General features: G+C 40.2%; 1 protein-coding gene and 1 long non-coding RNA gene across 4 annotated transcripts in view; one reads left to right on the top strand and one right to left on the bottom strand.

Moving 5' to 3' along the window:
- Window positions 1-989: 989 nt before the first annotated feature.
- NET1 (neuroepithelial cell transforming 1) overlaps window positions 990-25,752 on the bottom strand; it is a 59,517-nt gene continuing 34,754 nt past the window's right edge. Inside the window, exons 1-10 of one of the 2 annotated variants that reach the window (XM_059183702.1) lie at window positions 13,487-13,746; window positions 8,124-8,231; window positions 7,530-7,697; window positions 7,085-7,147; window positions 6,736-6,832; window positions 6,266-6,342; window positions 5,419-5,676; window positions 4,814-4,984; window positions 3,270-3,456; window positions 990-2,928 (exon numbers count right to left, since the gene is read on the bottom strand). In XM_059183702.1, the coding sequence (XP_059039685.1) occupies window positions 2,522-2,928; window positions 3,270-3,456; window positions 4,814-4,984; window positions 5,419-5,676; window positions 6,266-6,342; window positions 6,736-6,832; window positions 7,085-7,147; window positions 7,530-7,697; window positions 8,124-8,231; window positions 13,487-13,579 (1,629 nt within the window). In that variant the 5' untranslated portion in view covers window positions 13,580-13,746 and the 3' untranslated portion in view covers window positions 990-2,521. Of the gene's footprint in view, window positions 2,929-3,269; window positions 3,457-4,813; window positions 4,985-5,418; window positions 5,677-6,265; window positions 6,343-6,735; window positions 6,833-7,084; window positions 7,148-7,529; window positions 7,698-8,123; window positions 8,232-13,486; window positions 13,747-25,752 lie in introns of those variants that run through there. The other variant, XM_059183701.1, reaches the window with a different exon arrangement.
- LOC131838057 (uncharacterized) lies at window positions 13,813-18,221 on the top strand. 2 transcript variants are annotated; one of them, XR_009356448.1, is made up of 4 exons: window positions 13,813-14,107; window positions 16,018-16,134; window positions 16,719-16,958; window positions 17,561-17,952. It is a non-coding gene; the product is annotated as an uncharacterized LOC131838057 (long non-coding RNA). The 2 variants fall into 2 exon arrangements; XR_009356447.1 differs by having other exon boundaries at window positions 13,816-14,107; window positions 16,719-18,221.

Below are 25,752 nucleotides of genomic sequence, written 5' to 3'. Positions count from 1 at the left end.
GGAAAAGAGAAGAAAAATCAGACTTACTTCAACAGAGCCTGAGTAGTTTTAAGGCAAACTGAGAAGTCAGTAAATAGAAACCGATCCTGTGTCTCATGTACATAATGGCTATTGGCTGGATCCATGATTAGAAGTGCTGACCCAAGGAGTTACTAGGAGGGAGGGTTTACAGTGTTCACAAATACAGATGATCAGCCCTCACTCCTACCACCTTCTCCCCGGGATCCTGAATCAGTGAAATGGGTATTTGCAGGAAGAGTTAGGGGTAGGCCCACTTACATTTTTTTTTTTTTTAAAGCACCCTGGTGATTCTGATGCCCATATTGGTTTGAAAACTACTAGCCGGATCATCAAATGCTCTCAAATATAGATGCAATTTATGAAGTGTTCATTCCATGTAATTATTCAGTTTCCATATAATTATTTTCTCCCTTGTATGAACCAAAAGAAAATAGAGCTTTTGATTAAAAAAAAAAAAATCATTCCACTAATAGCACTTAAACTTGTTTCTGTAACTTCAGAAGCTGATCAAGGTAATTTTGGAAGGAATATTGTATATAACATCTCTAGAAATGATCAGAAATCTTGCTTTCTGACTTTTCAGATCACAACGGTTGATGTAACCTCCACTTTTGACTTTGCATTTCCAAACTTAGAAACTGGAGATACTTAAATTAAAATCTGAAATTAATCAGGATGCTTTGCTATTAGCTTTACTAATATTATCTAGAATGTGGCTATAGCGGTCTGCAATCCAATAGCTATTTCTGAGTATACTATTTTCTAAATGGTGTAAGAAATTGACAAAACTTGTCCTCATAATTCAGTCTTTCCCTTACTATTAGTGAATTTCAAGGATTTGTTTATGATTTTTAAAAACTTATGTGAGGCTTGCTTGCCATTACCTCTTCTACTGAACTAGCACATCCTGGCAAATGTCCCCCAATATCCACCCGTCCAGCAAAGAAAACTTAAGGTGATTATGTGTGTGCTTTTTTTTTTTTTTGTTTAATTGTATAATTCATTTATACAGAGAAATCATTGGATTATCTATTTACAGTCTTTTTCAATTTTCATTTCCACTGGCCAGACCGAGTTCACGTAATAGTCAACATTTACTTGAGTGGATCACCAATATAGATCTGCCATGACACAGGGCTTTAGTTTTCCTTCCTTAAATAATATGCCTCATTTGAACAGAAACACTTTACAGGAAAAGATTCATTAGTCTTTTTTCCCCTCTTGTGAATAAATCCACCAAAACTGATCTAATATGGCCAAATTTTCAACATATTTCATTGTTTCCTTTCAAACCCACAAACCAAGGCAAATAAAAGTCACTTCCCCCAAGCCTTCTACGACTTACTACAGACCCTCAAGTTTAGCTTTTACTATCTCCTTTCATGTTCTGGTGCAACCAGACATTTTTACTTTAAGACAAAACTACTCACTCTCTTAGGCCCTCTTTTTTTGTGTGTACAGTTTTTCTAAACTTACTATCAGTCAACTGCCTTCCCTCTGAAACATCCAACAAAAACCTTATGGCGTTTTTCTGTCAGTAGTCCCGAATACATGGGAGTCATTTCCCGTGTATTCACCACTCTGACGTGCTACACTTTAAAAATTGCAATGTTCTTAATTGGCTCAAAAACAGTATGGCTTGGTTTCACTTGGTAAAGTTAATATGATTAAAAAAAAGATATATATATATATATATATATATACACACATATATATATATATATATACACACACATACATACACACACATTTTTAATCAAAGAAGAAAAATAAAGACATGCCAATTTGAAAAGGCAAAGGCATCAAAGTAAAAAAATAAAAGCAGACACTAAAAACTACTTTACAGATTAAAAAAAATTAAATAATTGGCAGGTTAAACGGATGAAAAATAAGGAATGTGCAGTGAAAAACAAATATAAGGCATTCCAGTTGATAAAATGGAAAACTTGATGAGTTTTATGCTTTGTTCTCCAAGGACTTTATGTTTCAGTGTAAGTTCTGAAATATCATAAACATACACTGCAGGAAGATTTTAGGTGCCAATGCTACAATTTCAAATCTGCAAACAAAGTTTATCAGAGAAACACTGGTAAAATCCCAGTATTTGCAAAACTTTGGTTTTTGGCAAATATTGTAAATATCACAATTGGCTGGTATTAGAGAATCATGATGAATGCAGGATAAGGAGAAAATCCATTTCATAAATATTTCATTTGATTAAAAATACCAGGTTTGCATGTTCTACATAATCTGGGGAAAACATCTTTAAAAAAAAAAAAAAAGGCTACAGTTTAATAGCAATCTGCACGTATCTTTAGCTGCCATTAAAAAAAAAAAAAAAAAAAAAGGAACAACCACCCAAACCAACCAAAAACATAACAAATGTTAAGACTGGTATTAAGCAGTCCTGCAGTGCTCCGATGCTCACATTATAAGAAAAACAAACTGTACACATTTATAAATAAACAGTCTCCCCACCAGTTAATACACAGAACTTCCTTTACACCAGAGTCTCTTTCCGTTTGCCATCGACCTGGGCTCTGTCTCTCGCCTTTCGGAGGCCAGGCTGCGTTTGGCGAACTTTCGCACTCTTCATGTCCTCTGCTGTGTGCCCTGGGCAGCCGCTCTCTGAAGCGTCTCCAGCGCCTTGGACCTGAGTCACACTAGATGCCGTGGACACCCTTCTCTGGGCTCGGACGTTCCCAGCAGAGGGGCTGTTCTCCTCGCCCTCCTCGTGGAGCTCCGGCAAGCCCTGCGGCTCGGCTGGGCCAGCAGCCTGCTGGAAAGGAGCAATGGCGGCGCGGATGCAGTTGAACCACTGCTGCTTGTGGAACACGTCATTGGCCTGCAGTGTGTGTGACTGGCCCGGGGAGGGGTCTTGGAAGCGAACTCTGAAGATATTTTTAGCTAGAAGAATAAAAAATGTTAAAGACTTTTTAAAAAGTTTATTGAACAATAAAGTCAGCCTACAGTCTTAATATGGGTGGTGGCGTTCCTATGCCAGGCCTGCCCGTTAGGCAGACACATCCAGTAAAGACCACCAGTCACTTATGCGATGCGCCTGCGGGTGTCAGAGCAGCAAAGAACCTGACAACTGTTTCAGGGGCGGAACAGGTAGGTACAGGACAATGAAATCCATTTCGTTAACAACTTTTTGTGTAAGGACAGAATTCTTAAAGATTAAAGCTAAATTCATTTACATTCTGAGTTTCTGTTTATGTAAACTACCTTAAAGCTTGTATTTTTACCTTTATCTGAGTTGCTGAAAGCCCCTCGGAAGGACCCTCCCATCCTCACATCTCCATCCTGCAGGTCTTCCAAGACCAGCTCTTGGACAGGGATTGGCTGCCGATAAACCTGGTAGAAGTGACGCTCATTTCGTGTAACAGGCCGAGTCAAAACCAAGATGTCTTGAAACAGGAATATGTAAAGTTTCTAGAGAAACAAGAAACAAATACATCCTAAATGTGAAACTTTGTGATTTTAAGTGAGTGAAATCCATCCTTACAAATGACCCCATAAAGACCGTGATTTCAAGGCTATGCATGTTCTACTTGGAGAACTTTTCTGATCTCAGATGATATAAAACTTATTTTTATCAGCATGTAACATTAGATTAAGGATTCACCTTTACTCAAAACTGACTAAACTCCATGCACCACAAAGACCTACCAGTAGTAACACACCTGGAAACACCAGTATTGTATACCAGTTTTCTAACAAAATAAGGATTAAAAAAATGCAAGCTGCAAAATGTTAATGGTTCTTCTTGTCCCACAGAAGTGTAAGCTTTATAGAACAATTAGGCTTCATGATAGAAATCAGAGATGTCAGGTTTCAACTTTTTCCAAAAAGAACCTCAACTTATAAATTGGGTCTCTACGGGCAAACAGGTGATGGGGATGAAGGAGCGCACTTGTGACGAGCACTGGAGGTGTACGGAATTGCCGAGTCACTACATTGTACACTTGAACTTAGTACTACCCTGTATGTTAACAAACTGGAATTAAAATAAAAACCTAAAAAAACCCAAAAAACCCCAAACCCAAATAACTGGGCTTCTTCCTGAAAAGCACCTAATGAAAAAAAAAACCATTCCACTGGGGCGCCTGGGTGGCTCAGTCTGTTAAGTGTCTGACTCTTGGTTTTGGCTCAGGTCGTGATCTCAGAGTCATGATATCGAGTCCCATGTCAGGCTCCACGCAGGGCATGGAATCTGCTTGGGATTCTCTCTCTCTCTCTCTCTGCCCCTCCCCCAGCTTGGGTGCTCTCTGTCTCAAATAAATAAATAAATCTTAAAAAGAAAAATTCCATGCTTACATTTTATTCTAGCAGGTACTTTTATAATTAATATTTAAAAAATTAGTTTGCTTTCATTCAATCTACTGTAGAAATTTGTTTAGTAGTGCTAAAAGCTACTTCCATCACTATATACTCTTTGAAAAATTTTCTGAAGGATATGCTTTTTTATTATAAAACTAGTAATTTATTTAGAAAGGAACTCCTAGCCAAACAAGTTGATTTATGATTCAAAACTAAAAAATAAAGTATAAAATGCTCTCCACCAAGACATTTAAGTCATTCTGTCACAAAAGAAACCAAAGTTTGCTTTATGAAAGCTAAATATAAAATAAGCTATTCTAATATAGCTGTAAAATAAGAGCCGGTGCCCTTCTTTCACTGCCTGATGAACTCACTTTAAAGCCTGCTCTATGACTTAGGCAGAAAAAACTGAACAAGGCAGAAGGATGAAAGAACAGCTTCGGATTAGTGAGTATGAAAATATGCTCACGTGTCCACTTTTATTCTTCAGCTCCCCGTGGCAGAGTAATACTTTGCTCGCTTCAATTCTAGGATCCTTCTGCTTTTCATCTAGATACTCCAGCTTGTCAATGTAATACTGGCATTCTGATTCACCTTTCTTCAAGTTGATATCAGAGAGAACTCCTTGTATTATCAGTATCTAAAAATCAAGAAATCAATGAAGCATTTTCAGCATATTAACTTTACTCTGTTTCCCTGCAGGGCTAAAACATTCTATTAAGATGACTTAAAAGCTTGAAGGGACTCTAGAAATCTGATAGTAGTCAGTCCCTTCATTTTACAGATGAAAAAACAGCCTCAGCTAAATTAGATGATTTGCCCAAAGTTATACAGCTAGCTAGTGGAAGAGAGCAGATATTAGCATCTAGTCTTTTGATTAAAATACAAGTAAGTATACAGTGCGTTTGGTCTCTTTATTGCTTAGTGCATTACTGTATTGGGTACTTAAAAAAACAACAGAATGTTTCACCATGCTGCCCAATGCCTAAGATTTGAGAGTATCGCTGTATACCTTTCTAAGGCCAGCTAATATACATAAACTTGAAAAACATATGAATCATTTACTGGACTTACAGCTTCCTCCAGAGGCTGAACATCAGGGTGGTCTTTTGGAGTGTGTCTAAGAATTTCTTTTAACAGTAAAGGGTATTTGACCAAACGACTTCGGGGAATATCTAGGAAGCTCCAAAGATCAAGTTTTCGGCTGAAAGGAGACTCAAGACATCGCTGGAGGAAGTCTTGGACTCGTGGATCTTGTTTCTTCTGATCAAGAAGAGCTTTGGCTGCCAGCTGGTTACTACAGTAGCCTTTGTAAGCATTCAAGCCTGGCAACTGAAGAAGAGTAAGAGAAAACATGGTATGATACATGTTTTGTGAAAACAACAAACACAGAATTTACAGCTCATTCTCAAAGTTTAAATAAGCTGTGAAAATTTCCCTGCAGGTGGTAATTGGGGAGGGTAGTGTTCTGAGCCAACATCAGAATGTCCTTTTCTAATTTCCCTGTAATTTGACTAAATCCAACTGAAGACCCATGACTTCTACTTTCTCTCAGCCTCAATTGATGCTAGTCTTTTCTATTCTCAGGGCATCTGAGTTCCTCTACCAGGGGCACCACCACCCTTGAGACTGTGTATGTACTTGACGATCCTTTCTCTAGATTATAAATGTAGAGACGTCTGTCATCACTGAATCCCCAGTGGTCCCTCCTAGAATAGCACCTAGCATCTAGCAGGCACTCAAACGTTAATGGAACAAAACAGATTAACACGGGAATTGTGTCCAAAGAGGAACATATTTTTAAAACAAATAAAATCACATCATTCATAAAGTATTTTTTTAAGTAAACACCATAACTTCTCACAGTGTTTACTTGGCATATATGTAAAAAACTATTTTGTGTAAGCAATGCGCTCCATACCCAGTTCACAAGAATGTGACCGATTTGCTCTACTGTTCCACCAGGTTTGGTTGCTTCTCCTATTCTTGCCAGTAAGTCTGAAATGCAAAAAAGGCAGAAATATCAATAACAAATTTATTTAGGAAAATAAAAAATTTATTTATTATTTATTTATTTAAGAAAATAAATAATTTAGCACTAAATCAGAAGTTTATATTTAAAACAACTTGTGTTGGGGTGCCTGAGTGGCTCAGCTGGTTAAGCATCTGGCTCTTGATTTCAGATCATGTCATGATCTCAGGGTCATGAGAAAAAGCCCCATGTCGGGCTCTGTCCTGGGCATGGAACCTGCTTGAGATTCTCTCTCTCCCTCTTCCTCTGCCCCTTCCCACCACACCCAGTTTGCCCTCTCTAAACAACCACCACCACCACAACAACTACCTCCGTTAATGCTGTTCAGATACGAATGAAAATTAAATGGCATCTCTTACCTTCGTGGAGAGGTATGTAAGCATCCAAATCACCAAATATATGGGTGAGTTCCTCTTCTGACATAATAGACAGCTTTAACATAGGGTCATGGTAGGCCTATCAGAAGGGAGAAGTATGTCACCAAAGAGATCAAGCAAATAAAACATGATGAGAGACCTTCCTTGAACGCAAACATGACTAACTATATAAAAGCCACGCGTGGATTCTATTTGTGATACATAAACTACTCAAACACATTCTCTTACTGATATTCATATTTGAAGAGATTTGAAGCCATATAAGAAGTTTATAATTTGTGAAATATATTTTTTTACAACTAGGGCATGTGATAAAAAGTTATTTACTGACCTTCCTCGCAAGTTTGAGATCCTCAATTAAATCCTGTTCACCTCGGGACATTTCATATATCGCCTAAAGAGGAAAAAAAAAATCCAGCAAACATTATAGGTCATTCCTTCTTTTGAGAAAGGAAAATTATAGGCAATGGCTATTTATCATTATTTAACTGATGTTTTGAAGAGTGCTTTTTAAAGTGACTCCGTGTGAAAACTATCATTCAGAATGGAATCTCAAATAAGAGGCTGCCATCATGTCTTACAACTTCACTCCATTAGAGTTAACTTTAATGACCACCACTACTCAGAGTGCTGCTGCCCAGCGTGGGTGATGGGTCATGACTGAGATATTAAAGCACAGCTGATTTCTGCCTTAAGCATTAGTTTGCTATTCTTCTGACAAAACACATGTTTAAAACACAGGGACGATTTTTTTTTTTAAGTATAAGCCAGCTTACCTCTTGTCGTTTGATTTCTTTGGTAGTTAAAGACTCTTTCATATTGACGTCTAACATCTCTGACCATAGGACGCTGCTTCTCCTTTTGGCAGGTGTTGGGACTGTTGATCTGCTTGATAACTTCTGGGCAGAAGCTGGGGATCTGCTGTCACCACGAAGGGTAAATGACTTAAAATTTAAAAAAAAAAAAAAAAAGAAAGAAAAAGAGGTGAACAAAAGAGAGAGTTAAAGGATATAGTAATTATTCCTTTTTCTTAAAAAAAAAATAGACAAATTAAAAACAAAGTTCTGAGAATTTCTCAAGCTTCAATCTACCATTCTAAAATATTTATCAGCCAAAATTACATTTCTGGGAATAAAAACTACCTAAGACTGCTTTGATATAAGATGTAACGTAATATAATGGAGTTATATAAATACCATTCTCGTAAAAATATTCCTTACTAGCATGTTAAAAAAAAAACCCCAAAACTTTATGTTCAAATATAACAGTGTAAAACTGTTTGAACAACTCAAAGAAAAATACAAATTTTAGGCTTCTGTACAAAGTCCCCTTACTACATTACTCACCTCTCAGCCCCATCCCTTGCTTACCTGTATTGTTTGACCAAAGCGCCGGACTGCTCCATTTCTTACAGGAGAGATCAAATTTGCCAAGGATGTGACCCGAGCGAGAGGTCGAACTCTTTTATTGCTTGGCTCCTGTAAAAACAAAAACAGATTACACTAAATGTGTATTTAGGTGTAATGGTTTCAAACAAGTTTGGACAAAGTTGAACACTCTCAAAAACCAGTATTTGTACATTATAAAATAGAGAAACATGAAACTCTGAAAATGAATATTGTCCTTTATTGTTAAAATACTAAGAACACTATTGAGTAACCAGTAAACTATTAAAAAAACTAATGGTATGAGAAAGGCCAGCTAAGTATCACTTTGAGAACAGAACAAATATTATCACTGCACAAAAGAAAAACTAAAATGAAAACAAAGACACTAGATTCCAGAATTCTATAGAACTTTTTAGTTTAATATAGAGAGTCACTTTTAAAAAGTACCTTATTATTACGAAAAATTTCAAACACACACAAAAGTGAAAAGTAACAGCATCATGGATCCCAGTACTTATCCCTCGGCTTCAGCAGTTTTTGGTGTGAGAATTGCTTCACCTATTTTAAAGCCAATCCCAGACATCATATCATTTCATTCTTAAGTACTTCAGTTAGAGAATAGCTTTTAAATAAACCTATCTGCTGCTGGAACGGGCCAACTTGGAAGGAAGAGCATCCCTGTTGTGGGATGTACACAAGCAGAGGCGGGACAGGGTTAGGAGAGAACTCAGGGTCTGGATCAGACCGACTGGGCCCAAATCCTGGTTCTAGCACTTGCTAGGGAATGTCCTGGGCCTCAGTCTTCTCATATGTGAAATGGGACCAATATCAGACCTTCTCTTCTACAGTTGTTGTGAAGATTAAGTAAGATATGTTTAAGTGGCCTGAACAATGCCTAGAACACATTAAGTTTCTGCTATTACTAACATTCTTAGAGATATTTCCACTTACTACATAAACACTGGGATTTATGAATAATTAGGTTCTCTTTCAAATATTTAATTTGTTAACTTCAAGGAAAAACAAATACAAGCTGAGAAGAAATAGTTATTCTACACATATTGTCTCAAAAATAATACTTTAGTAAACACATCACTTAATCATTCAAGAATCTCAAAGCTTAACAGATCACATTATTTTAATTTTACTGCTAGGGAAATGGAGGGACAGCATTAGGTGACTCCTAAAGCTACTGAAATAAAGAACATCAGGCAGGTCTGTCTTTTTACATGTCTAAGGAATATATTTATTTGTATTTGGTGCTTTTGACAACTGTGGCATACTTGACAAAATAATTCTGATGATAATTCAGAAGGATATATAATTAAAAATAAAGAATAAAATAAAAATAAAATGTAAAAATTACCGTTGAGAAATGACAGATGAAAACTTTTCTTCTAAAAATTCTTTGATATGACTAATGTCATATAAAAAACTAAGGGGTGAGAAAATGGAGTAAAAATAGTCCTCTTACTACTAATTTAAGAATAAAATGGCAGAAAAGAGTTAAAATTCTCTGGAAAGAACCTTCAATGATTTGAATCTTCAATGACGCAAGACCTATTATAACTCCTAAAGGTACACATTCATATCAGAAGGGAATGTGACTTACTAAGTAAGGAGACTGGGCAGATAAGGCCTTCAAAGACCAGCTCCGGTCTTTGAAGGCCCTAAGAGGTAGAGTTATAGACCAACTCTCTCCCAACAAAGTAATTAACCCCAAAGTAAAACTTTGAATATAAAACCACTAATGTGCAAATGTTAAATGAACTAAAAAAGAAGCCTTCAAGATATGTAGTAAAATGACACACTGTGTGGCCAAGGACATGTGCGGATGCCTTTACAACACACATCTGTGCAAGACTGAAGTGACACATGCATGGGCAGAAGGTCCGGCAGAAGGCATTCCTTTCTATTTAGTAAAGACAGTACAAAGAGTCTTCTGTTTGAGCAGAGATATAATTACCTCCTCACAAAGTAAGATATGCCAATGCTAACTAGAAACAAAGCAGTTGTCAGAAGGTTCTGTTCTACTTTTTGGAAACACGGGTTAATTCCTCTTCCCTGTTTAAAACGTAACAAATTTGACTTCCTAATAAGTCACAAGATCAGTCATTTCAACTTAACACATCTTTGGAAATGTGCTCTTCCCAGTGAACTTGGAAAGAAAAGTTAGTTTGGATGGGAGGACAAGAGCTTTGGGCCCATTTTATTTTATTTTATTAAAATCAGGTTAATGATAAAAAATTCTTATCTTTATAGGATCAGTTACTGTTCAACTACTTATTTCCTGGTAACTCAAAATTATGTGGTATTTAAAGTTAAGACTACAGAATTAAGATTTAATTGAATGTTAGTTATTATATAACAATTATATAAACAATAAAATGTTAATAAATAATAAAAAGTTAAAAGTAAAAAAAAGTTAGGTGTTAAATATATCTAAAACATCTTTCTGAAATTAATACGCAGTCCACTTAGGGTGGTGGGCTGTTTACGGTGAGCAGTATTTGGTAGTTAAATGCGTTCTACAGTTCTTCAGAAAGCCATCTATCTCCCATCTTCACAAAGGACAGTCTTAGTTCATCTGATCTCAACTGTCTTGGTAAGAGTTCCAGGCTAGCTCAGTCACTAGAGCAAAAGACTCTTCAAATGCCCTGGTAAGTAAGTAAGTAAGAGCAGTACTAAATCAGGAATGGGGGGCGGGGTAGCTACCTCTGTACTTTTCACACATGTTTTTGGAGATCCAAAAGTAAAGGACCCACTCCCTCCCTAAAAGGACATATGCGATGAATGTTTAGGAGACACAACACAAACTTTTAGAATATATATTTCAAGAGTATGAAAAATTTCAATAACTTAAAAAGTATGATTGAAATGTAAAGCTGAAGATGGTTCACCTCTAACCTTAGGATACGCATACAGTATTTGAGAAAAAATATCACACAGAAGAAATTTCTGTAGCGAAGTGACACAGATTAGGCAGTCACCTATTATATTATAGGGTCACCTTAAAGGACGGAACAAAAATTTCTTTTAAAATACAGGTTAGGATTCCACCTATGTAAGCTACAACCAAAAGGAGTTTTTCTTTAGAGATCCAGATGAACTGTCCAAATGATCTTGGTTTGGTTATTAAGAACCTAAACATTAGCACTGGTCACAAAACTATTTCAAAGACAGAATTTTTTGAGAACTGGTATTACATCCACATTTGCCACTTTGCACACACAGGATGCAGGCACAGTGTTTCAAGGTAAGGAAGGCAGAGAGGGGCAGGAGTCTACCTGTTTCACCATCACAAAAATAAGGCTTACGAGGTTTTACTGCTGCTGTTATTACCAGTCTGCAGTGCTATTAACAGTGTCGTGGCAAATACAAAAAGCTTAAAAAGAGCCAGTGCAGATGGTGAAACTATATACTCTCCTCAAAAGACACTCCGAACATCTAGGAGAATAAACAAGGAATACCAACAAGATTTCCATACACAAGAACTTTCTCCTATAGCCAATCTTCCACCAGGGCCAAAGTTCACAGAGATGGAAAAATACCCCAATACCTTGAACATAGATTTATGTTGTTTATTTTGGCGAGGTTTTAACCAGACTATCTAGTTCAGCCAGGCAATCACATGCATTATTTTGGCGAATCTGTTTTTAGACTGACTTTTTAACCAATTTATTTTGCTAATCCAGTTGTAAACAGAACATTGTTAAGATGCATTTTAAGTCTTTTACTAGGATGTACCTTGCACATAAAAACAAAAACATGGAAAACTTGTGAATGCAGTTTTTTTTTTAAATAAAAAGTTTTTTTCTACTAACGTCATGAAAGAGACTAGGAGGGTCTCTTCTATAGTCAACCAAATCAACACTTAAGAACAAACAAACAAAAAAATAGGGGCTCAGTCAGTAGAACATGAGACTCTTGACCCTGGGGTTATGAGTTTGAGCCCCACAATGGGCACAGAGTTTACTTAAAAAAAAAAAAAAAAAATCATAGTTAAAAACAAGAACAAAAAATCCAGTATATATCTGGGTTTATTTGTTTGGGTTATTGGATGCATAATCTCTCATTGGCAAGAACTTTAAAATAAGAAAAAAGAAAAGAAAAAATATTTATAAAAGGATAAAAGAGTTAAAATTACATAGGATTTCTTTGCTTTCTACTTAGAAATAGTCAAATTTAGTCATTTATTTAAAGGCTGTTATTGCTAGTACTAAGAACCTAATAACATTCCTGTGTTTTAAATTTTTGGTATAAATATATGCCAGAAATATGGCTGGTGCCCAATACCAACCAAAAAAGACTAGTTCTTGATGGTCCAAAAGATGATCAGTTTCAGTCTTTACACTGATGACCATGTATGATTTGCCCTACTCAAAGGAAATGCTTACACATTTGAGAAAACTGAAACATAAAAGTAAAAACCAAAACCAAACGGGAAAAACAAAACAAAACAAAACAAAACAAAAACCCAAAGCTAAACTCTACCAAATGAAAGCATAACTCCTAAAGATGGCAGCACTGGAACTACCAGAAGATGTGTGTACGTCGGATACATGGCTTGCTGAAGCACAGGACAGACCACGCGTATTGAAAATGTACCATTCGGTAAGTCTGGATGCCAGTACATAACCGCAAGACTATTAGCACAATGTAGATAAGAAGTATCCAGTTAACTGAACGCAGGAACACCAACTGTCCTCAAGGTGATAATGTGGCATATACCATAGAGTAAGCAGTAAAAATAGGAGGATCCATGTAGTATTCGATCAACTGTCAAAATTAAATAAAATGGCACAAAAATCACCTGACTTATTTTTCTAAGTGTTCATAAATACTTTTAAAACCATGACTTCAGACAATTAAAGCAGGAAGGGGAGAAGTAACCGAAATAATGGTTTCATGGTTTAAGTGTTTTAACTTTTTCCTTTCAAAAAAAAGTTGCACACATAAACTTATCAGATATGGAGAGAAAAATAAAAACAAGACAGCATTTCAGTTTCCATCTGTTCACTGGTGTGAAACTTGCACCGAAGGTTTTCTTATTTTCCTTCTACCCCGAAACACAGGTCCTCAGACTAGGTAATAGAAGCGCAAGTTAAAAAGAACAAAGTATTAAGCATCAGAAATGTGACCAATTTAACCAACTTTAGCCGCGTACGCATTTAAAGTCCTTTTTGTATAAAAGTCTGAGTACACTCCGGCTTCGCTGAGTCGAAACCTCACGCCCGCACAGAAATCCGAGTCCGGCCTCGCCACGAAGGCCCGCAGTGCGGTTTAGGGTCACCGTGCTCACAAGCTGGGGGACTCGCCCGGGTCTCGGGAAGCCGCGCACTCACCTCCTGCTCTCTGAAGGTCGGACTGCTGACGTCCAGGACCCGTATGGTCCTCTTGATGGGCAGCAGACCTCCCACCTCGTCATGAGCCACCATGCTGCCCTCGGTGCCCCGCACACCCTCAGTCGCCGGGAGCCGAGCCGCCCTACCGCGCGGCCCCGCGGGCGCACAGGCTTCCCCTCCGAGGCCCCGGCTCCCGGGCGGCCATCCGCCTCCGCGCTCCCTCGCGCCGCCACCGCTCTGCCGCAGCCGCGCGATCCACCCAGACCTCGGGGCTCCGGGGGCGGGGCGGGGCGGGGGGCGGAGCCTGCGCACACGTGACCCAGCGTGCCGGACCCGGCGTGCCGGACCCGGCCCCTGGCGCTCCCTTTCCTCCTGCAGGCGGCTCCAGGAGACTGCAGGAGCTTGGGGGTTTCTGCAGCCCCTCCAGGCTCGAGGGGACCTTGGGTCCCTGTCCAGGCTTTCCTGGTCTCGGCGGCGTTCCGGAAGGGAACGAACCGCCTGTCCGCGCTACCTGCTCCAGCGCTCGCCACAGACGGGTGTCTTCTCAGACCCTGTCCCCCGGAAGGAGACCCAGCGGCGGCAACCTGACAACTTCTAGTCAGGAGCTGAGAGTCAGGCCCGGTAAGCGCGCGCCAGACAAGCCGGACGATGCGAGGCGCTTCTGGTGCGAGCGCACTCCCCACCGCCAGAGCCGCCGGGCCCTTCCGCGGTCCTCGGGCCCGGCCGGCGGTCGGTCAGCCGGCTCTCCCGCAGGGGCACATGCCTTCCCTGTGTGCCTCAGAAGCGCGCTTCCCGTGGGACACATGTTTCACACCCTGAATACAAAAAGGCGATTTCTAATAACGGAATCCTGCTCTATTCGGAAATGACTAATCCTGATCGGGTCCTAAAAGAGTCAAAAGGCTGTTTTAGAAAGGTGACTTGCACTTTACTGGTAGAGAAACGAGGTCCACAGCGGTGAAGTAGCTTACCTCAGGTCACACATTAATGACGGCCTCTTCTCCGGAAAAACACCGCTTATGTTGACTTGATAGGCCTGCTGAGCAGCAGACTTTCCTCAACAGAATGTACGTACCCTATCTTGGAAGGGAGGACTTTATCTTAACTGTACACTACTATGGTTGATACAATGCCAGTAATTTGCAAAAAAGTTTCTGTTCTCAGGATTTAATTAGGATCAGAAAAATCTGAGCAATCTACGGAGAAGGCGCTATTCTAGATATCGTAGACGAGAAATAGATTTCATATTTGCTCCTAAAGTGCTAACAGACCATTATGTGAACGTAGGCTACCCCAAGAGAGAAGTCAGACAGCTTCTGAAAATTCCCACGTCAGTTGTACAGCTAGCTACCAAGTGCCACAGGCGCTCAGCAGGAGAAGCCGCTTCCAGCAGTCTTCTGAGCAGAGACAGGGCTGGGAAACATGGGACAGAAGACATTGTATGATGTTATTTGACTGGAGCTGGAAGGCCACGTTATGTTCTTCATGGGCCCAAGTAAGGGAAAAGTGCAAGGATTTCCCAGAAGGGCATGAAGGAGTGAGCTCACACATTGCAGTCATGGGCTGTGGGTGAAGACAGATGAGCAGAGGATTTTATTGAGCAGGTGAGAGAGAACAGAAGTTATGTTATGTGTAGGTTGATCTATCAGATGGTTTGAAAAACGACTGGCAACATAATACAAAAATCACCATCAGTTACCAAGAAGTTACCCTAAGGTAGGGACAGTGGGAAAGGAGAAGGACACATGCAAGGGGCCACACACTGAAAAGTCAAAGATGCCCACAATTTTAAAGTTAGGAGGAGAACTATTAATGCACATAAAGAAATACGGAAGAATGAGCTTTGAAAGAAAATTCCGAGTTTCATTTTTAGATCTACTGACGTGGTGGAAGAACATGAAAATGAAAATACTGGGCTAGTACTTGGAAATGCTGGACAAAGACTTGAAAGAGGCCAGAGGGCAGACTTGGACTGGGGAGTCACATACACAGGGATCAGAGTGGGAGCTAGGAGTGAATGAGATGCTTGGGAGAGAAAATCTGGACAAAAAGAACAAGGGTCTAAAGATCTAACTTTGGAGAGATGCCAAGGGAAAAAAGACTTATGCAAAAGGAATAGTCAGCAGAAAAGCAACATAGCAAGATGCCAAAGGAAGAAAAGGTGTTAATTACAGCAAAAAGGTTAAGAAGGGTAAGAAAAGCTGCATGGATTTAGTGATTACAAGTTTAATGAGGCCCTGGAGTGTGCTAGTTCAGTGGACTAAAGACAGAGGGTATACCAAGCAGAATAAATAGGGAGCACAGACTATTTAGAATGACAAATAATCTATAAAAAACAATTTACTAAGGTTTGCAGGATGGTATAACTTCTTATAGGAAGCATTATGCTGCTCTTCTATAAATACCAATGTATTTTGTAGTCAAGATGATAATAATTCATCTTTTTGCTGAGATATTTAAAAAAAAATAATGGTGATTGGCTATATTTCATCATCTATCCTTTATTACCTGCCCATGCTTGTCACACATAGGCGGATATGTTTGGCTTTAAGGCCGGCTGACGGTGTGGAGAAGCCAGTACTATACAGCGGTGAAGCAGAAGGAGCTAAGCGATGGGCAGAGCCCGTTCCCTGATTCATAACTTATAGGTAAGAACATCGACCTGCTCAAGCCCTCAAAGAGGAAAGGCTAGAACCCATGAGTCTTGTTCAGTTTCACTGGCTTAAAATGATCCAAGTGAGGCCCATACCTGATGGCCACTGAGTTTCATAAGGGAATACAGTCCTTACACTCAGGGAGAGTAGGGAAGAAGCTGCTAGGGTGATCTCATGGGTCTATTACCTGACATCTCTTTCCAGTGTTTTTCTATTTAGTTCTGAAAGAGGTACGGCCAAGATAGGGATTTCTCTCATTTCTCTCCTTTAGCTGAGGAAAATGTAAAAACTGAAAGCCTACAGGAGCCACAAAGGATTTAATGGTGAGAGTCACAGCACAAAAATCCCAATTCACCAACCCCACAATCTTCATTTCATTTGGAATGTTCAGGGTTGTCTTCCAAATGTAACTGAGACGATTGCAGACAGCATCTTACAAGGCAACGACAAACAGAGGATGTTCAATAAGCACTTGAGTGATGAGCCTGGGAGGATCCTGGCGCCAACAACGCTCCATAAAACCAGAGAGCTGAACGGGTCCTTTGAGGTCATTAACTTCTCCTCCTCTGTTTTCTTAGGAGGAAACTGAAGAACACCAGTGAAAAAAAGAAAGGAAAACAGGGTCCTGTCCCTGTGCTAGAAGCTTCATGCATGTTACTTACTTGGGCAGCTTTATGAAGTGTGTGTTACTAGTACCATCTTACAGATGGAGGAAGCCGGGTCTCAGAGTAAGAAACATGTCCAAAGCTGCAGAGTTAATCAGTGGCTGGACAGGCTTGAGTCTGGTCTGCCAGCTCCTGATACAGCACACCTTCCAGGTGAGATGGGAAATGCACCGCCGTCAGCACACTCGGTGCACACTCGGTGCACACTCGGTGCTCAGTCAGGGCCGGCTGGCCGGCCTTCTGTGAGATGGGTCTCCTGGTCCCAGCTAGTGTTTGTGAAATAAATGGGAACACTTTGCAGAGAAGGAAATCATAAAAAAGTTGAGAGATTATTTGCCCTATAGCCTTTTTATAACAAGGCAAGTAAGTAAAAAGATTATAAAATAGTTCTGCTTCAGTTTTAGAGGCGGTCCTATTTCAATTGTTTAATGTTATTCACAGCTTATTAAGGCATGACTTACAAATATTACTAATTGCATAACTGAAGCACAGATTGGTTAAGTATCTTTTCTTTGCACAGAAAATCTAGAATTTATAAACTTAAAAACTGAGTTTTCTGGGAATAATTAAGCCTGTAAAAGATACCCGTTTTTGGTGAAAATACAGGTTTCCAAAGACCAGTTATAGTTATAACCTCTGTTCTTCTGCTTGTATGGAGCATTTGATGCTTTCTTTCCTAAAATATGAAGAAGGTAAAGAGAACATGGTTTCCCTTCTATAGAGAAAGGCTACTTACCTTTTCTCCTCTTTTTAAGGTGAAATCAGAATTCTGGAATTCAGATAAACTAGAGTTGAAGAATAATCATTACTTTTTCTGGTCTGGATACTGCTTGTTTTTATTTACTTTTGCCCGGAATAATAAGTAATTGGAAATTAGGCGAGGAAAGCCCTATTACAGAAAGAGAAAACAAAGTCTAAGCTCTCTGCTGACCTCTGCAGGATATATTTTGAAATGCAATTCCCAACACGCTTTCTCTCAACTTTGTAACTATGTTTGTAAGGATCTTATGTAGATGGCTATATCAACAATCTTAATCTGTAGAGAAATATGGATAACAGTACAGATAACATCTGTTTCCTCAGCCCTTGTGTAGCTCTCATGTTTCATATTACTAAATTAAACATGTTTTTAAAGCATATAAGTGTATGAAAGTTGCTACAGTTCACAAGAAATATTTTAAGGGCTTTTTCTAAATACAAGAAAACTAAGTTCCACTTCAAAACTCTAAAATTTGGGGTGCCTGGGTGGCTCAGTCCATTACGTGTGTGCCTTCAGCTCACGTCATAATCCCAGGGTTCTGGGATAAAGCCCCGAAGAGGGCTTCCTCTCATCAGGGGATCTGTTTCTCCCTCTCCCTGCTTGAGTTCTATCTCAAATAAATGAACAAATCTAAGAAAATACAAACAAACAAACAAACAAACAAACAAAAACCTCTAGAATTTAAGATTACAAATAACTACTATGTATTTCACTAAAAACAACTCAGTTTAAAAGAGAATTTTAAATCTTACTAAAGAAGGAAACACTGATTCAAACATGAACCAAAAGAAACTTCTAAAAAACCAAGTTCCAAAATATTTAGGAACTGGTTAAAAACAACAAAAAGGTGGGGCGCCGAGGTAGCTCAGTGGGTCAACTTTTGATTTTGGCTTAGGTCATGATCTCCTGGTTGGGAGATGGAGCCCCACATCCTCTCTGCACTTCCCCCACCCAAATAAATCTTTAAAACAAAACAACAAAAAGGCAGTTACTTGGACTAAATGAACATGAAAGAAGTTGGTAATACAGTTACATATAGATTTGAGTTTTAAAAAATCATTTGGATTAAAAATTTGACTGTCTCCAAGCTTTACTAAGAGCTGGGTTTGGAAAAAGATCAGTTCAGATCTTTATACTATTAACATGACTATCAACAGAATTCCTAATGGGCTAAGAAGTTTGGTATTCTCAAAACCCTGGTCCTTTTCGCAATAATACAAATTGCAAAAAAAAAAAAAAAAAAAAAAATGCGGTATCAGTGCTCTTAGTGGTGACTTTTATCTCAAGGACATAGGGTAGCAAATAACTTCCAGTGTAATGTAAGATCACTTAGGCTTGTGTAAGGGGATGTTGAGTGGGATTTTTCTCATGAAAGGAGGTTGAAACTCAGCTAAGGCTCAAATCTGAAGAGTAACGGTCCTATGTCCTGTGCCCATGTTTCCTCAGCTCACTTTTACATCAGTCATGGCTCCAGCAATCGGCTGTTCTAGGTCGCTCTTGCTGTCTACTCTGGGCTCCCTGAGTACTGGAATGTGCCATTTACACAGGTACCATGGGGTAGTCATTGACTAATGGAGCACAGGTGCTGGTGGATAGAAGCTCCCTCCTCAGTCCCTTCACAAGACGGTTCTGCAGTGTATCTTACACGGTTCTTCTGAAGATTCCGGCAAAAATAAGCCTGCTGCCCACAATGGTGACCAGCTTCAATGCAGATACTTGGTATTAGCTGCCTCCTTCTGTTTCAATTCCCCGTCCCTGGGACCAAACCTCAAAACAGATTGTCAATGAGCTCATGTCTCAGGCTGATTTCTGGAAGGAACCTGGCTAGGACACTGAAACGGAGACTGGCCCTGGACACTAGACACACAGAATGAGATTCTGGAACTGGGTCGCTCATTGGAAAAATGGTGGTAAGGTCTGTAGTTATTGATCGGTATGGATGGAATGAAGCAATGGCTCCTACAGGGGTTGTGGCACATGAAAAACATGGGGGGGTGGTTAACATTAACTGCAAAGGTTGTAGAGTTGGCTGGCTTCTGTTAATTGCTTTAAAAGCTTTGAAAAAGCAGCTGGTAACTTTCATAATGTTCTCAGAATCATTATGGCAGGAAGGGCCAAGTGGGAGCCCCTGAAATTCTATCCCCTACACTGAAGTCAAGATAATAAATAAAAGCAGTGTTGCATACCAAGGGAAAACACAGAGATAGTCATCAAAATTACAGCAGGCAGTAGTGAGTCTCCACTTCATTTCCATTCAATTAATCTGCAGGACTCCCACAATGAGATGGACTGTGGCAGCTAACAGTGGACTACTGTAAATTTCAGTGGTAGGTCTAATCTCAGTTGTTGGACAAGACGTAGATCCTTTATTGGAACAGATCAAGACATCCTCTAGCATTTGGTATACAGCTCTTGATATGGCCTGTGTGTTCTTTTCAATTCCCATTAGTGAAGAAGATCAAAAGTAGTTAGCTTATATTGTGCGAAGGAGAGCAGTTTCTATTTCATATCCTGAGCCCGTTAACTTTTCTCCTCTGTCAGAGTCCTAAGGGGCCTTGTGATCCGCAAAACATCATGTTAGTCCAGTAAACTGATGACATCAGTCAAATAGGACTTGGTGAGCAGGAAATGGCAAGTATTCTGGACACCCCAGGAAGTTGACATGCATGACATGAAAATTCTGGGGCTGCCACATTAGAAAAGTTTTAATAGGTCCAATGGCCTGTGGCTTTCTGAGATCTCTCCTCCAAGCTAAAGAACAAGTTGTACCTGCATTCCCTAGCACTAGGAAGGGGCACAGCACTAGGTAAGACTTTACCTGTATTTGAAAATTCTGCTCTGACCCATTAATGGAGTCATCTGAAATGCAGTTTTGAGTGGAATCCAGAGCAGAAGAAGTCTCTGTAGCAGGTCTAGGCTGTGATACAAGCCGGTCCTGCTGCTCAGAACACGTGACCCAGCATATCTGCTAAAGCTTGAGAGCTCTATGGCAGACAAAGAGGCCATGTGATGTCTCTGGCAAAGCTAGGAAAAGAAGTGCAATGCAGGTCCCTAGGGTTCTGAAGCTAGGCTAGGCTTTCCATGGTAGGAAACAGCCTGCTTTGTGAACAGCAGCTCCTGGAGTGCTATAGCAGCCCTAGTGAAGACTGAGGATCTGTCCACGGGACATCATGAGACTAATGCAATCAGAGGTGTCCAAAATGAACCACAGTCAAGCCTACCAAGTTACAGGTTTGGGGAGGTACAGTGGCAACCCATTATATGGTGGAAATGGCCTATTTGGAATTAAGCCTAAACAAGACCAAAGGGCACAAGTAAATTACATAAGTAGGTGTCCCCAGCTATCCCAGTACCCTGATGGCTAGCCCTTCAATTCTTCATTTGGTGGTGGTTCTTGGTAACCAACTGATAGAGGAGAAAAACTTGCCCTAGTTTCTGGGTAGATTGTTAGGAGCACTACTGCGGAACCCCCTACTGTACTACAGTGCCATTTAGGGGTCATCCTGAAGGACACTGGTACAAGGAAACACTTCCAGCAGGCAGAGCTGCAGGCAGTCATCCAATTTCTATGGAGGGAGCAAGTGCATGAAGTACAGATATATACAGGTTCCTGAGAGGTGGCGAATAGCTTGGCTAATTGCTCAGGGGCTTGGAAGGAACGAGATTTAAAAAAAAAAAAAAAAGGCTGAGAGAAATTTTGGAAAAGAGGCATATAAATGGACCTATGGATTGTGCACAACGTGGGAGGATCTTTGTCTCCTGTTATCAAGAGTACAAAGGTACTAGGTGCCTTGTAGGCACCAGGTAAAAACAGTGATTTATCCTATGCATATTGACAATTCTCTCTCCTAGACCATCACAGCACTCTGGAAGAGGCCCACAAAGACTGGCCGAAGCACAGGTATCAAGGGTATGTACAGATTCTCCAGCAGGGGCCCTCTTTTACCTCTGCCCCTAAAGAATGCCCCACCTGCCAGCAGTTGGGAAATGATGCTGAAATCTGGCCATACAGTTGTTTCCTGGGCAGAGCTGGTGGCTAGTTGATTACATCAGACCCTACTTGTACAGTATGCAGGGATTCACCCCTGCTGCAACAGCCATCTCCGCTGGACACTGAATGTCTTTCTGTATCTTTGGGCCCTGCTGGCACCATCACCAAAGGGCTTGCACAGTGCCTGCACTACTTGCATGAGATCCTACACAACACTGCCTCAGACTTTAGGACGCACTCTGTAGCAAAGGAGTTACAACAATGGAAAGAGAATCACTTGATCCACTGGTTCTCCTATATTCCCTGTTTCCAGAAGCGGACAGCATAACAGAGCGATGGCATTGTTTATTGAAGATTCAGGTACTGCAGCAGCTCAGGGTTAAAATTCTGCAGTGTTGGAACACTGTCCTTCAGAACACAATACATGTGAAACCGCCTATATATGGTCCTGTGTCCTCAAGAGCCATCAAACTAGGAATCAAGGGGTGGAAGAATTGGTCCTTCACATCAGCACTCCCAGATGTGGTGTTTCCCAGGCACAACCTGGCTCTCTGTAGCCACCAAGACTCAAAAAATGTAAACACACTAGGGGCTCAGACAAAGGACAAAGGTGGGGCAAGCAAGCCAGACCCACTGAAGTGCTGGCCAAGGGTGAAGGAAATCTCTTCCAGTGGTGGTGGAGGAAGATGTTCATCAGTTATGCTCTGTGTAGCAGCAGACACTGTGCCTTGCTCTCTCTATTAGAACTCGCAGAGATGGCAGCTGGCCACGATCTAGAGGCCCCTGTGACAGATGGGATTTAAAGGAGTATATGAGCACATCTCTGCAGTACAGAGTGTACAGTGTCAACCAGCATTTGCAGCCTCCTTCTCATATTCTATACCCCTACCCCTTCATTAGTTGCACTACAGATCACTCTTTCTGCTCTAGGGCCTCTTGAATGTACCCTACAGGGAATCTGGACCAATGGAGGACGGGGCCAGGAGAGGAAATGCTGCTCCTCTGCCTGTGAGGATGCTCTGACTCCCCAGGGGCCCAGCTGCCAAGTCAACAACTTGCCTTGGAGCTTACTTTTCCTCCTTTTCCCAGCCCCTTATTTCCCCTGATAAAATATCTACATATAAGCCTTGCCTCCTCAGCCTCTACATTCTGGAGGAAACCCAGACTAAGACACCCATATTTCTCCCCCCACCCCCGTCTTTAAAGATTTTATTTATTTGAGTGAGTGAGAGAGAGAACACGAGTGGGGGGGAGGGGCAGAAGGAGAGGGAGAGGTATACTTTCCACTAGCAGGGAGCCCAATGCAGGGCTCAATCTCAGGACCCCAAGATCATGACCTGAGCTGAAGTCAGATGCCTGACTGACTGAGCCACGCAGGCGCCCCAAGACACCCATATTTCTAATTTGAGAAGGCATAAGCAAGTGGCACTAGCCACTGGCTCAGGGTGAGTAAAACCTGTTATGGGTGGTGCAGGAGTAGGGGAATGTGTTTCAATTATGGCTTCCCTGCAGGATTCATGCCTTACAGCCTGATCAGGGAATGAACAATTCATGCCCACAACAGCATCTCACTTCATCAGAAAAGGACTGAGAAAGAAAGCTGTTGGTACGGTCCTGCAGTTTCCCTGGAAAGAGACTATTCTCTCCTCTCTCCAAGCTATCCTTCCCTTGTGGACTTTCAAGAGGACAGAGGGCCAACATGGCACTGACCCCACATGAGTTTCTGGTTCCTCTAGTACAAAGAATAGAGGTGAGATTGAGGACATGGTCTTGCTGGGATGGTTGCATCCAGGTGGCCAAAGAACAGCATGAACTGGAAGGTGCATGGTATCCTACTGGCAAGACAGCATCCAGAAGTTGTGGCTAACCTAGCGATGGACCACCGATACCTCAGGGAACTTCACAGGAATGGATCCCTCATTAGCAGGATTTGATGGAGCCATTATTCCTTCTCACTGATCCCAAAGAGGATGAGATAGAACAGAAGTTACAAACCAAAATGAAAAGGATTGCTAATCTCATCCAGTCGGGTGAAGAGACATGACCCTGTTTCTCCCTTCTCCCTTGGAGGAGTCTGGGTCTCAAAAAGACAGGAAGAAGAGGCAGGCAATAAACAGAAAACATATCTCCTCTACAGACTTCTAGGGTTGCAGAGAGATATGACCTGCAGAGAGAGAGAGAATGCCTCCATAGAATGTAAGCTTCATGAGTGCAAAGACTATGTTTTGTTCTCTGAGTGTCTAGCACACAGAAGGAGCTCAATAATATAATAGATGAATGAATGAAGACTGAATATGCTGAGGAAAATAAAAAGCTGTGAATAAAATCTGAGATTAAAATTTTATCATTAAATACAGAAAACAGAGGCTTACAACTGGTTAAGTCAAAAAGTCTGCAACTTCTGAACAATCATTACTGGCCCTAGCATAATTTAATTTATGGTTATACAGACTGAACAGAAGGATATGTTAAAAGAAATAGAAGTCATATTCTCAGAAAGGTAACAGAGGAAAATACATTAATGAAACTAAAGATTCTTATGGAAAAACAAAAAATTAGAGATCTTAGAAGTAAAAAAACTGTCAAAATTTTATTTATTGACAATACAGAAGTGTAAAATAGATACTAATGAAGAATTAGCAAGCTAGGAAATGGAGGAATTCTCCCAAAGAACAGCATACAATATTAAAGAGATGGAAATAATTTAAAAAAGAGATAATAAACATATAAAATAATTCCAGATTTTCCAAAATCTTCCCAAGTTCTAGAAGCAACAACTAGAGAGTAAGAGGATGAAAATAATCTAAAACTGAGAAAATTTCACAAGGCATTTCTGAAATAAATATAATTCTTTACAGTTAGAGGGTCTAAAAAATGCCAAACCGGATGAATAAAAAATTTAAGGAAAACTCTCAAACTATGAAAATATTAAATAAATGATTGCATCAAAAAACAAAACAAAAACAAGAGACTAAAAAACATTCCAAACACTGCAATATACATAATAAATCAGAGGCTATGAGCCATACAACATAAGGAACTTAAATTATTTTTCCCTTTTTCCCCATTTAAAAAATTGTGATGAAATATATATAAAATTTACCATTTTAATCGTTTTCAAAAAAATTTTATTTACCTGAGAGAGAGAGTGGGCAGAAGGGAGTATGAGTGGAGGGAGGGGCAAAGGCAGGACAGCAGAGTCCCTCCTGAGCACCGAGCTGGACACGGGGCTCTAGTCCAGGACCTTGGGATCACGACCTGAGCCGAAGGTGTTTAACTCACTGAGCTATTCAGGCACCCCCAATTTTAATCATTTTTAAGGGTACCGTGCAGTAGCGGGGGCTCAGAAGCATTAAGTGCATTCACTCACATCATTGTGCAACCACCACCACCATGATTTGCTTCTGTCCTCTTTCTTCCCAAACAGAAACCCTGTACACATTAAACTGTGACTCCCCATTTCCCCCCTCCCCAACCCCTGGTAACCACTATGCTATGTCTTATCTCTATGAATTTGACTATTCTAGGTACTTCATATAAGCAAACTTATACAATATTTGTCCTTTTGTGTCTGGCTTATTTTGTTTAGCATAATGTTTTCAGGGTTCATCCATGCTGTATGGATGTATCAGAATTCAATTCCTCTTTAAAACTGAATATTTTATTGAATGTATATATCACATCTTGTTTATCCATAAGGGAGTTTCTTTCTGTTCCTAGTTTGTTGGTTTTTTTTTTAATTAATCATGAAAGGGTGTTGGATTTTGTCTAATACTTTTTCTGTATCAATTGAAATGATCATGAGGTTTTTCTCCTCCTTAATTCTGTTAATGTGGACTTTAAAAACTACATTAATTGGTTTTCATTTGTTGAAGCACCCTCGCATGCCAGGAATCAATCTCACTTGGTCTTAGTGTATAATCCTAATAATATGCTGAATCCACTTCGCTGGTATCTTCTTGAAGAATACTTACAAGGGATATTGGTCTATAGTTTTCTTGTAGTATCTTTGGCTTTGGTATCAGGGTATTGCTGGCTTCATAGAGGGAGTTAAGAACTGTTCCCTCCTCTTCAATGTTTTCCAAGAATTTGAGAAGGACTGGCATTAATTCTCCTTTAAATGTTTGGTAGAATTCACCAATGAAGCCATCTGGTCCGTGGCTTTTCTTTCCTGGGAGGTGTTTTGATTACTCATT

The sequence above is a fragment of the Mustela lutreola genome, chromosome 8 (assembly GCF_030435805.1).
Source record: "Mustela lutreola isolate mMusLut2 chromosome 8, mMusLut2.pri, whole genome shotgun sequence".
NCBI lineage: Eukaryota > Metazoa > Chordata > Mammalia > Carnivora > Mustelidae > Mustela > Mustela lutreola.
Note: the sequence above shows the minus strand (reverse complement) of the source record. Positions and strands in the feature narration are given on the sequence as shown.